Genomic DNA, 13,190 nt, shown 5'->3' with positions numbered 1-13,190 from the left:
TTAGCTTGCATCTGTGTTGTCAGTGTGAACCATCTGTTGTTCTTGAAGGTTCGTGAGTGATATTCAAATCCCCCTATTTGAGTGATTGGATGTATGAATGCAATTGTCCCTAAACACTAATTTCTATATGAAGCGTTCTACCCTTTTTTAAAAGATGGCAGTGTAATCCAGCCTCGTTTCTTTAGCTTCCAGAGCCTTCTAGGTTAACCTACAGAAACTTAGTAGAAATTAATTTTTTGCCGGTTGCATGGTATGTGATGTAAAATAAATAGAAGATTCCTTCCTTCCTTCCTTCCTTCCTTCCTTCCTTCCCTCCCTCCCTCCCTCCCTCCCTCCCTCCCTCCCTGAAGAAACATGACCATCCCTATTGAAAGATCAAATCAGGAGAGGAATTTCTAATACCCCTTTGGAAAGGGTTGCTGGCTTAGCAGACCTTGTTCTTGCCAGCCTCCCAATGGTTGCGCTCGTCAGATATTCCTCTGATACTTTAAAAAATATCCATGGGGTCTCTAGACAAACTGTTTTTTTGTCTTTGTTTTTACTAAAGTATCGTCTTACTGCAGGCTATGTTGCCAAGTCTGATGGCGATCAAAGTTATCTACTTTAATGTCCTTCAGTTTTGCACGCTCTTTGTTATTCCTAAAAAATTACATGCAAGTTTATTATATACAATTAAGAATCCATGTTCGTGTCTCTGCTCAACTTTTATTGCTTTTTTAAATAATTCACTTGTTTTTAATCTATAGTACAGGAAGAAGGAAGAAAGGATAATTGATTGTTTTTAATCAGTTCCCAGAGGAATAATTGAATTTAGTCTGTCGCCACAAGCCTCTCTGCTTCACTTATCTCTGAACTTACTCTTTTTTCCCCTCTTGCTTTCTCCTCCACCCAACCATGGATATACTATCTGTCTCTGGATAAGTGCATCTGACATAGTAACAAAGCATGAGAAGTTGAATGCTTCAGAAAAGTTTTCAGAGCAATTTTAGATGTGTTCTTCTCTATTCATGTTTCAAAGTATCAATGCCGGTGGTCTGTTAATATCAGACATTCAGGAATTTAAATATAAATGTATACAGACTTTTTAATGTCTTGGACTTGAAGTTGGTCTTTGGATTCCTCTGTTTGTTGTTGTTGTTTGTTGTTTTTGTGTGTTGTGTTCTTCTTCTTCTTTCTTCTTCTTCTTCTTCTTCCTTCCTTTTCTCTTCTAGCCTCCTCCTCCTCCTCCTCCCCTCCCCCTCCTCCCTCCCTCCTCCTACTCCTCCTCCTCCTCCTCTCTCTTCCTCTTCTCTTCTTCTTTTCTTCTTCTTCTTCTTCTTCGTCTTCTTCTTCTTCTTCTCTTCTTCTTCTATTATATATGCCATCACAATAAGAGGGGAATCCCGAAGAACATGTGAAATCGCCTGACTCTGACAGTGAATTTGGAAATAACGTCACCCAGATACAGGAACAAATTCATATAGGTGGACTTGATCAGGCCAAGAGCCTGTAGAATTTTGAGAACTTGAATATTATATGAATTATATGGGAGTTCAGCAATAGCATAAGCTTTCCACAATTATTTATTCTGAGTAAAAAAAAAATTATTCCAGGGCTTGTAAGTATCTTATTATTGCTTTGCATTCTTCAAGGAATGTATGTCCTTGGTGAGAAATACCAGACTCAAAGATGTGTAGAGGTTGTTTCTTTATCTTGTCCCTTCTTGCAGTTAATTCAGGGTCACTGATAAAATAATTACAACACTGGCACCTCTTCTATTTCAAAGTTGCTATTTTGCATTTCAAAGAAGATTATTGTAGTGTCTCTTCAGCCTTTGTAGAATGGCTATGTTTCTTTTCCTTATCATACAGTTGTAAATAGTTTTCTTTGGAATTAAGGGAAGGGTTTATTAGCTCCACGTCGGCTTTGGTTGCCTTTGACCAGTATTTTATATAAAATCTCTGTAGGGAAGTTTGAACTTAGACCATTTTGGTGCAGGATACACGGATTCAGTGTTACTTGCCTTAATAAAATGATTGTTCAGATCTTCTCCTATTGTTTGGCATTTACTGGAGTGGTAAATAGGAAAAAATTCTCCAGATCCTTTTTTCTGTAACACATCCCTATGGAAAAAGAAGATGGGAAGCGTCTCAGAATGATACCAACTCCACCAACTAAGCCAAATGGATCAATGTGATCCAGAGCGTAGCCTATGCAGCCTGGTTACATTGTTTCCCAGTGCACAAATGATCACAAAGTATAACCACTGTTGAAGGGGTAGGAAAGAATTTAGAAGTCATGCTCTGTGTGCTTTCCCTATGTCAAGGTTTGCTATACAGAACTGGAACACATTGTGTTATTTAAATGGTTGTGTAAGTGGTTTTGAAAAGTGCTATCCAGCAAGCTGAGGATCGTTGCTATTGAAATCATTGAACATTTTTTTCTAATAATCATTATTATTTAGTTTTAATGTCTGTTAAATGATATCAGGGATTTACCATCCAGAAACTAAAGTCTCCTAGGCAAATTCTTTGGTGATATAAATCAGGCAAGTCTTAACTAAATAGTTACTGTGTTTAATTCACTAATAGTTAGAATGAGGCCTCTCACAGGCAGCTGTTGGTAGGACAAAGAATTGGATACCAAGCTAGCTGTAAAATGTTTACAAGATAGCTTGTAAATGTCTATGAATTCAAGAGATGCCAGGCACAGCTTGTTTTTTTCATGGTAGAGAGCTGTGATCAATCTTCTAAGAAATAATTGTCCATGGTCCAATAATTAGCAGTCTAACAATATGAGTACTATTTTATTGGGGAATACAAAGTTCTTAACACACTCCAGTTTTTGGTTCCTATAGCAGTGTAAGGATTTGTAGGATACCAAATAGGGTAAATAGTACTTCCGTGTGGTGAGGATCCTGAGCTATCAGATGAGATGTGTGTGTGTGCCTGTAAATATATTTTCAGGTTCATATAATAGACTAAGCCCAATGTTTTGGGGCTTAGCTTGAACTGCCATAACTCATTTCTTCATTGCTTGACCAAGTGTTTACCTTGCAGGGTTGAAATATGGTTTGGCAAATGTCCGATGTATTGTACCTACAAGTTACGGAAGCCCAGAGTGGACTGCTCTTTGCACAGAGAGGAGAGGTCTCATAATACAGTACAATATTGTAGGGGTCCAGTAGTAGAAACTGGTGGTCTACACATCTGGAGCCAGGTCCGCTGTTTGTGTCAGATCTTCACAGAGAAGGCTGGTATGTAGTCTTGCAGGGGTCCAGACCAGAACACTTAAAATTGATTATTGACAACGGGCAATATGTTTCCTAGCCCGAATAGAATAACATATTCACAGGTTGAGCAGCCACAAACTTGGTTCAAGGTTCAAGGTTCATTTTATTTATATGCCGCCCTATTCCCGGCGGGACTCAGGGTGGCGCACAAACCCAAAGGAGGGGAAGGGAAACACAAGAACTACAACAAAAAGTACAGGGAATTTAAAACAACCAACAGCCACACGATTCGAGAGGGGAAGGGAACTCATCGACCCCAGGCCTGCCGACACAGCCAGGTTTAACGGCTTTTCGGAAGGCCTGGAGAGAGGTGAGGGTCCGAATCTCTGCGGGGAGCTCGTTCCAAAGGGCCGGAGCCGCCACAGAGAAGGCCCTCCCCTGGGTAGTAGCCAGATGACATTGGCTAGTAGACGGAGGAGGCCTAATCTGTGTGATCTAATGGGTCTTTGGGAGGTAATTGGCAGCAGGCGGTCTCTCAAGTACCCAGGTCCAATACCATGAAGGGCCCTCCCTGATGTTGTTGAGCTACATTATTCATATCCTTGTCAGTTGATGAGGTCATGACGCTGTAGAATTTAAAAACTATGCAAAGCCATTGTATTAGGTCAATAAGCATAATTGTGTTCACTGAGTAAACCACAGCTGGCTGAGTTTGTACAATAGTTAGTCAAACCAAACAAGGCCATTTTGTGCCATTGCTTGACATGTGAACCAGGTCAGTGAGTGTGTAATATAAAATCTTTTTGGTGCCTAGTTTAGAGTGTTTTCACAGATTTTCCAACAGCGATCTGTGCTAGGTTTACTTTGGTACTCTTTAGTTCTTACTGCCTCTCTTATTTCAGTACTTGGAAGATGCTATTGATTGTAAACTGAGCTTACAGTACATTGCAAAAGGAAAAGGTATATATTTTTAGGACAGAGTAGATTATGGGCTAATGGATGCAGCCTCTACATTACAGGATTAATATTAATTCCAAAATATTATTATAGATAAAGATTGAAAGTTAATATCATTATTATCTCATCTTCACAGTCTTGGCTACCTGCTGGCATTGAATGTAATAGTAGACTTATTAATTAATGTATGATTTATATTGAACTTCTGGAGTCCTCTGTTATTATTACCTTTTATTGAAATTTGGAGAATCTACACTATGTTATCAGAATGTATTGATGAAATTATGCATTGTGACTAAGTGGGAAACTAGCTTTGGAAACACAGACTTAATTTAGAATGATGTGTGAACTGAAACAGTTTTAGAGGTTAGCATTGTTATGCTTTTGTAGCCAAACCAACCTGGACTTGAGGATCCTCAAACCAACCCATCTTTAATTATATCATACTTATTAGAACCACCTTCCTGGATTCATAGCATCCCTCAGAATAGTTTTCCTTTCCTTTTCTGGTTAATGATGAACTGGAACTTATGATGGCTTCCAAATTACTGCAAGCTATAGTTTTGTTCTCAGTCCAACACTAGATATTGAAGGCTCTAAACTGTACTGATTTTTATTTAACCTTAGTTAAAAGTAGGACGTGCAGTTTGCAGGTAGGAGTGCATGAAGAGGAACAAGTAAAAACCTCTGCTTTTTGTGTTCCTCTGAGTTTTCCGGTGGAATTCTCACATTAAAAATCCCATTGAGCAGAAAAAAGCCTATATAAATTGCTTGTAAGCATGCTGTATTGGGGAATAAAATGTACATAATTGGTATTGATTAAAAAAAAGGATAAGAAAACATGACAGAAAACATGTGTTGAAAAACTACAAACATTATATAAAACAAAACAAAAATAATTCATTTAAATTACATCGGGCTCATGGTAAACCAATTAAATTATCAGAAAAGGTGTCTGAAGGATAAGATTTAGAAAGATACCTGTTTTCTCCCAGAAGCTGGACTATAGCTTATGATTAGACAAAGGACTGGTTTTATACAGTTTCTGAGAAATATATACCTAACTAGTCTTAAATCAAATTAGAGGTTAATCCTGTTCCCTGAAAATAAGGCCTCCCTGAAAATATTGCAATATAGCAGCAGCCATGAGGTGACCACGCTCGGCGCCTCCTGCACCTCAAAATAATAAGACCTCCCCCGAAATAAGGCCAAGAGCTTATTTTGGGAGTCAAAAGAAAATAAGACCCTGTCTTATTTTCGGGGAAACAAGGTATATTTTTCCTTGGTTGCTAATTCCATGTAGATGTTCTTGACTTCTTGATCTGACTGATGCTCATTCTTAGTAAATTCATCCTGAAAATACCTTTGATCCCATTATGGAGAATCAGTTCTGTAACTTTTTAAAGATTTCTCTTTCCCAATTAGGTGCCCTCCAGATACATGGACTTCACTTCCCAGAATTTTCTAGGTAGCATGGTCATTGCTAGAATTGTATGACTTCAGTTCACATATTTGGAAGGTTGGTCACATTGGGAAAACACTGTCTTAGATGTTGCTGAGCCATACCTCTCAGCCTCTCTGGAAAGACATGTTGCATAGCTCAGATTGTCCTCGACTTACTACTATTTGCTTAGTGACCATTTGAAGTTAGAACAGCGCTGAAAAAAATGTGACCTTGACTGTTTTTGAAACGTATGACCATTGCGGCATCCCCATGATCACATGATCAAAATTCGGACACTTGGCAATTGGTATGTATTTATGACAATTGCAGTGTCTCAGATCATGTGATCACCTTTTGCCACCTTCTGACAAGCAAAGTTTTAATGGAGATACCAGGTTCATTTTAATAATCGTATGAATAACTTAACCACTGCAGTGATTATTTAACAAATGTGTCAAGAAAGATCGTAAAATGGGGGCAAAACTCCATGTTTTGATTAGCAATGAAATTCTAGGCTCAATTGTGGTCTAAGTCAAGGAATAAGTCAAGGACTAGCTGTATAAGACTGCTTCATCACTACTATTTTGCTTTTTGGAGAGAGCAGTTATAGGTGTGTAGAATGTTATAATGGTAATGGAATATAGATAAGAATAGAGCATAATGTGAAAGATCAGCTGTCCTTCTACTTAGTCCACTAATGACAATACATTTATAAATCTGTTCAGGCTAACAGGAAAATTGAAGTTGGTGTCTTTTGCTTAGAGTTGTTTGAAAAATGTCTGCTTTTCCTGTGCACCGCTTGGAGAGTCCAAGCGACGGGTTAAATCAGTCTGGTTGCCCTGGGACTGAGGAATCTTTTTCATTGGCCACGCCTCCTTGTGTTCCTTGGCGCCAGAATTTTCCTCAGTCTGCCCGTTCAGGACTTATATTTGTGAGCTCCAGCGTAATTTATCTAGGCTTGGACTCTCCTTCTAGTATTTCCCTTTTCTTTTTCCTTAATTTGTTTTGTCTATAATTAACAGTTCATTTGTTTCCCCTTTTTGTTTCACTTTGTTTGAATTCTCCTAGGGACTCGGAGGTAGGCGTGGTGGTGGTGGTGGGTGCTCCATTTGCCACGCCATCTTTGGATGGCAGCAGAGAGCTGCCGCTTTTGCTTTAAAGCGTGGCAGGAGTGGTAAGGCTTCCAGCGTCTACCGGCGTTTCTCTTTTGGTTGGAACTGTTGTTTTTTTGCGATTTTCTTGCCCTTCGGAGGGTGTAGCCTGCCGTGGAGGGGTGCGTGGCCACTTCAATTCATGAGGCCATCTTTACCTCCACCTTCTCCCTCGCACCGGAGTGGTGACCAATTGGGAGGGCCTAAATTCGCGCTGTTTCTCTCACTGGCGTTCCTGCTCACCCACGTTTCTGCAGATAGCCGCAGGGTGGTTAGCTGGCCTTGATCGGGTCTCCGGCTGGGTCATTTCCACCCACAGCGTTTACCCTAGCAGCACTGGCGCCTTGGCCACCTGGTGGTCATACACTGACTCGATTCATTCGGCTCATTGCAGAGCCCAGTTTTACTCCTCTGGACCTTTTTCCACAAACTGTTCCTGCTTCCACAATACCTGCAGTCATCTGATCCAGCACCAGCCACCAGAGTCTCCTTCCTCTCCTGACCTCCACCTGAATTGGCCTCTTGTCTGAAGTCTGTGCCATCAGGCCATGAAGCATCCTGGCCCATGTGACTCCCCTGACGGTAGACCAGGTCCCTCTCAAACCCCTAGCAAGGGAACTTGTGCAGGCAGGAGCAAGGGGGTAAGGAAGGGCAGGGTGGCCAGTCAGGATAGCTATCCCTATAAGGCACCTTCCACAGCCATTCTCACTAGCAAATTTGCATTTGTATAAATTTATTTTCAGGCGTCTTTGGCTATTGCTGGAAACAGTGCACTCAGTGTAGGTATCTTGTAAATGCTGTTTGCTGAGGGACATCATGTAACAGATTTCAGACCATGATTGCAAAAATTTGGAGAACTATAAGAGAAAGTGTGTGTGTGTGTGTGTGTTGAATTCACAAATATCTAGTGGTTGTCCAGATTTTTGCAGCCCTGTGGAAAAACCTAAGATTTTAGGCAAAAAAATTGTTAGCAAACCTATCTGGATCTGCCCTGGGGCAATTTTTGTGACAAAATCTTTATGGACAAGAGTACTTTATTACTATAGCTACAATTATTATTGGAAGAGAATATTTGTGCTTAGTATATTTGAACTGTGGAGTTCTTAGTATTCTCTGAACTTGGGTATTTTCTTGCAGATTTTTCATTAGCCACTAGGTAACATCAGTGCTAGAAAGGAGTTTGCTCTCTGTTTATATACCAATGGCTTGCCTAGCAAGATGGTTCTTTGAATAAACAGTTGTTTCTGTTTTCTTATTGTTTGTGTTGGTAGTTCCTCAATTAGGGTATTGTTACTGCTTGATTGTTAATCTGGTATTAATCTTGGTCTTAATCTAGGTGCATTTTGGGGGGAAGGGGAGCTGCCTTGTATCTTAAAATATAATAGCAGAGTTGGAAGGGACCTTGGAGCTCTTCTAGTCCAACCCCTTGCCTAGGCAGGAAACCCTGTACCGTTTCAGACAAATGGCTCTCCAACATCTTCTTAAAGACTTCCAGTGTTGGGGCATTCACAACTTCTGGAGGGAAACTGTTCCACTGATTAATTGTTCTAACTGTCAGGGAATTTCTCCTCAGTTCTAAGTGCTTCTCTCCTTGATTAGTTTCCACCCATTGCTTCTTGTTGTACCCTCAGGTGCCTTGGAAAATAGTTTGACCCCCTCTTCTTTGTGGCAACCCCCTGAGATATAGGAACACTGCTATCATGTCTCCCCTAGTCCTTCTTTTCATGAAACTGGACATAACCAGTTCCTGCAACCATTCTTCATGTTTTAGTCTCCAGTCCCCTAACATATTTGTTGCTCTTCTCTGCATTCTTTCTAGAGTCTCCACATCTCTTGTACATTGTGGTGACCAAAACTGAATGCAGTATTCCAAGTGTGGCCTTACCAAGGCATTATAAAGTGGTATAAACACTCATGTCAGGGGTGGGTTTCAACCGGTTCGTGGCGGTCCCTGCGAACCGGTTGGTCGGCGAACCCAGAAGTAAGTAACGTCCGGGAACGGCAAAGGGCCCACCCGCCCGCCCGCGCTCCTTACCCGGTTTTGACGAGTTCTGCGCTTCCACGCATGCGCAGGACGCATACAGCGCCTGCGCGATCCTCCAGGAGCAGCTGGAGCATTGCACAGACGCTAGTACGCATGTGTGTACCGCGCGCGGCACGAGGACGCCGCCGGCCCCGTTCCAACCAAACCGGTTGGAACGGGCGAGAAACCCACCCCTGCTTTCATGTGATCTTGATTCTATCCCTCTGTTTTGCAGCCTAGAACTGTGTTGGCTTTTTTGGTAGCTGCTGCACACTGCTGGCTCATATTAAATGGTTGTCCACTAGGACTTCAAGATCCCTTTCAGAATTACTACTGTTGAGCAAGGTACCACCTATACTGTACCTGTGCATTTCGTTTTGTTGCCTAAATGTAGAACCTTACTCTTTTCACCATTGAATTCATTTTATTAGATAGTGCCCAATGTTCAAGTTTGTCAAGATCCTTCTGTATCTTAAGCCTATCTTCTGGAGTGTTGGCTATTCCTGCCAGCTTGGTGTCATCTGCAAATTTGATGAGTTCTCCATTATTCCCTCATCCAAATCATTGATGAAGATGTTGAAGAGCACTGGGCCCAAAACAGAGCCTTGGGGTACTCCACTGCATACTTCCCTCCATGAAGATGCAGTTCCATTGAGGACTACACATTGAGTGCAGTTGGTCAGCCACTTACAAATCCATCTGGTGGTGATGCTGTCCAACCCACATTCTTCTACTGGTAGTAGGTTATGGTCTACCTTATCAAATGCCTTACTGAAGTCCAAGTAAACTATATCGACGGCATTCCTCTGATCCACTAATTTTGTCACTTTGTCAAAGAATGCAATAAGATCTTCCTTGGGTGTTGTCTTGTCTCACTTTCACAAATGTCCCAATAGGGTGAAATGAACTTAATTTGTAGTAAGATGGTTCGTGTACACTCAAAACAGAATATTGTTTTTTAAAATTGTCCCCACCTTCCAGTTATGAGCATTGAGAGAATCAGAATTTACTACAGTAATTAAGAGTAAAGGTCCAACTGTTTATGAAGCACTTTTAATCTTTAGGGAGCCTATTAGAATGTATTTCAGTTGGTTCAAGTTTTATATATGTAGTTTGGATTTATTGTAAAATGAACATAGGGGATGTACTCAGGGAAATCTCTTCAAATGCTTACTAATCTTACTTCTTGCTTTCTCTCTCTCTCTCTTCTTCTTCATTTTTTCTTGCAGTTCCTGGGCATAGCATTTCTTGGAATTGGACTTTGGGCATGGAATGAAAAAGTAAGTTAATAACAGCAATCTGTACGCCAAATAAATTTAAACAGGTCTCCCAATATTTGATAAAAAATTTTTTTTTCTTTTTTTTAAATGTACTTTGTTAAACACATTCTACATGTCACAAAGTTTGCAAGTAGTACTCAATTTATTGCAGTGAGTTGTTGGTCATGATGGTCATTAATGGGTCTTCATATGACCCCACCCAATTTTATGATTTATTTTTTTTGCTAGAAACCAGAAGGAAACACTAGGTTCTGGCAAAATGTTGTAAATTGCAATCATCAAACCATGGTTGCAATGTCCATAATTGCAAGCAAGTTGCCTATCAAAATGTGGACACATGATGGAGGGTGGTCATGGCCACCAGAACTTTGAATTCTGGTTTTAAGTATCTTTGTAGTGGGAAGGTCCATTGTAACTTCAAATGGTTGCTAAGCAACCAGTTGACATATCCTGGCAGTAGGAAAAGGGCTCCCAAAATGTTAGAAGAAGCATGTAGAGTGGCACTTTTAATACACTCTCGGGCTTACTCAAATTGTATCCTCACTTTATTTTTTAATTAGATTTCTTTATTACGGTAAATCCTTTTAGACTCCTGGTGGTTTACAGCAATGAAAAACAGACATAATAGAATTAGGTGACTTTGGTCCAGTCATTCTTTCCATCCACAGAATAATTGTTGAGGAATAAATGGCAGGGGAAACCATTATGTATAGTGGTTTCAACTCATGTAGGAAGGTAGGATATACATCTAACAAAAATAAATAAATTTAACAAATATATTACATAAAACAATAGTGTATTCTAAGAAAATCAGTAATAAAAATAAATAAACATTATAAATATGCTGTACAAAATGAAAGATGCCAAGGATTCGGTTCTGGAAAAGCACAATGGCTGTTCCACAAAATAAGACATCACAGGAAAATATATCTGATATTGGCCCTTCTGATGTTGGCCCTACATGGTATCGGACCTGGGTATTTGAGAGACCGCCTCCTGCCAATTACCTCCCTACGACCAATTAGATCCCACAGATTAGGCCTCCTCCGAATACCATCAGCTGGCCAATGTCGACTGTCGACCCCTCAGGGGAGGGCCTTCTCTGTGGCTGCTCCGGCCCTCTGGAACGATCTCCTCGTGGAGATTCGGACCCTCACCACCCTTCAGGCTTTCCACAAAGCCGTCAAGACCTGGCTGTTCCGGCAGGCCTGGGGCTGATGAGTTCCCAGCCCCACTTGAATTGTTGTGATTGTTGTGTAGCTTTTAACCTGTTTTTTGTATCTTGTTTCTGTCTTGTTTGTTTTTGTATCTCCCCTTCCCCACTTTGTTTGTTAGCCGCCCTGAGTCCCTCGGGAATAGGGCGGCATACAAGTAGAATAAACATACATACAACATACATATGGTTTTCTGGCTTCAGCTGTCATGTCAGAAAAAATGGGGGATCACCTGCGGCTTAACCCAAGAGAATTGCCTTGGACAGGTTGACTCAGGTTGGAGGAGCCCATCCTGTTGATAGCGTGCTTTTAAAATCAAAACTGCACCTTGAATTGCTTCCAGAAATACGTTGTGCAATATACTTTTAAAGTGTTAATATAGATGAAAGAACTGGTTAAAATAGACAGTGTCTTGGAGTGATTCTGCCCTGTTTTATAAAACAAGGAGTGTCTTCAAAATGATGGTTGTTATGACTTGTTTTTTCCACTGTTAAAAAATGACATGCATTTATCTTTACCCTTATTTTGGCAGTTTTCAGACTCAGATAATTAAAACCTGGATGGCTTATTTTCTGTAAATGAGATGACAGTCTTAGATATAAGAGAAAATGAAGTTTGAAAGAGACATATTAAAGATGGGAAGAGCCTAGTTCTTGTCCTAAGAAAGTAAGAATTGCAGGGAATTGTTAGAATTATATGTATCATTGAAATCCCTCTCTTCAGTTCAGTTCACAAATCTTTTATTATGCAATGAATTGTTTATATATGTTAAAGCTTGTAGTAGTTATAAAAGATTGCTTGATTTAATTTAGGGGAGACAATGTGTGGGCCTTCTGATGTTGGATGCTCTGTTGCAATTGAGAACATTGGGATTGTGTTGTCTATCCCTGATTTAATTGATAATCTCCAAATAGATTAAACACTAATGTCTTTGTAGATTAGTGTTTCTTAATCTGGCAATTTACAGAGGTATGGACTCCCAAGTCCCAGAATTCTTTGTAGCTATATTAGCACTGACTAAGTCCATATCCGTTTCAGTCGGGTTTCAGGCCCGGATACAGCATGGAGACGGCATTGGTCACGTTGGTCGATGATCTCTGGTGGGCCCGGGATAGGGGCTGTTCCTCTGTCTGGTCTATTAGATCTCTCAGCGGCTTTCGATACCATCGACCATGGTATCCTACTGCGACGACTCGAGGGGTTGGGGGCACCGTTTTATGGTGGTTCTCCTCCTACCTGTCGGATCAATCGCAGTTTGTGTTGATTTGGAGGGCAGGGATCGATCCGAGGCGCGTCACTTGTGGGGTGCCCCAGGGGTCAGTTCTCTCACCCCTCCTGTTTAACATATATATGAAACCACTGGGTGAGATCATCCGTGGTTTTGGGGTATGGTATCATCAATATGCTGATGATACCCAACTTTTCATCCCTACCCCAAACCACCCTAACGATGCCCTCGACATGATGTCCCAATGCCTGGAGGCTGTGCAGATCTGGATGGGGAGGAACATGCTCAAGCTCAATCCCTCCAAGACGGAGTAACTGTGGTTTCCGTCATCCCAATTTGTGCATCTTGTTCCATCTTTGATGATAGGGGGAGAAATTTAGCCCCCTCAGAGAGGGCCCACAATCTGGGCCTCCTCCTGGATACACGGTTTAGTTTAGAAGAACACCTGACGGCCGTGACCAGGGGGCCTTTTACCAGGTTCGCCTGGTACGTCTGTTGAGCCCCTTTCTGGATCGGGATGCTCTGTGCATAGTCCACTCATGCCCTCGCCCTTTCTTGCCTGGACTACTGTAACGCTCTTTACATGGGGCTGCCCTTGAAGAGCACCCGGAAGCTTCAACTGGTCCAGAATGCGGGCTGCACGGGCTGCCATGGGGGCACCCAGTACTCCCATGTTACACCC

At 41.3% G+C, this 13,190-nt stretch overlaps 1 protein-coding gene across 1 annotated transcript in view; it reads left to right on the top strand.

The window, feature by feature from the left end:
• TSPAN5 (tetraspanin 5) overlaps positions 1-13,190 on the top strand; it is a 77,265-nt gene that overhangs the window by 47,786 nt on the left and 16,289 nt on the right. The window contains exon 2 of the mRNA XM_032223864.1: positions 10,016-10,066. Coding sequence (XP_032079755.1) covers positions 10,016-10,066 — 51 coding nt within the window. The remainder of the gene's footprint in view (positions 1-10,015; positions 10,067-13,190) is intronic.

Source organism: Thamnophis elegans, chromosome 9, assembly GCF_009769535.1.
Source record: "Thamnophis elegans isolate rThaEle1 chromosome 9, rThaEle1.pri, whole genome shotgun sequence".
In the NCBI taxonomy this organism is placed as follows: Eukaryota; Metazoa; Chordata; class Lepidosauria; order Squamata; family Colubridae; genus Thamnophis; species Thamnophis elegans.
The sequence above is the reverse complement of the archived record's forward strand: the minus strand, read 5'-3'. Positions and strand labels throughout refer to the sequence as shown.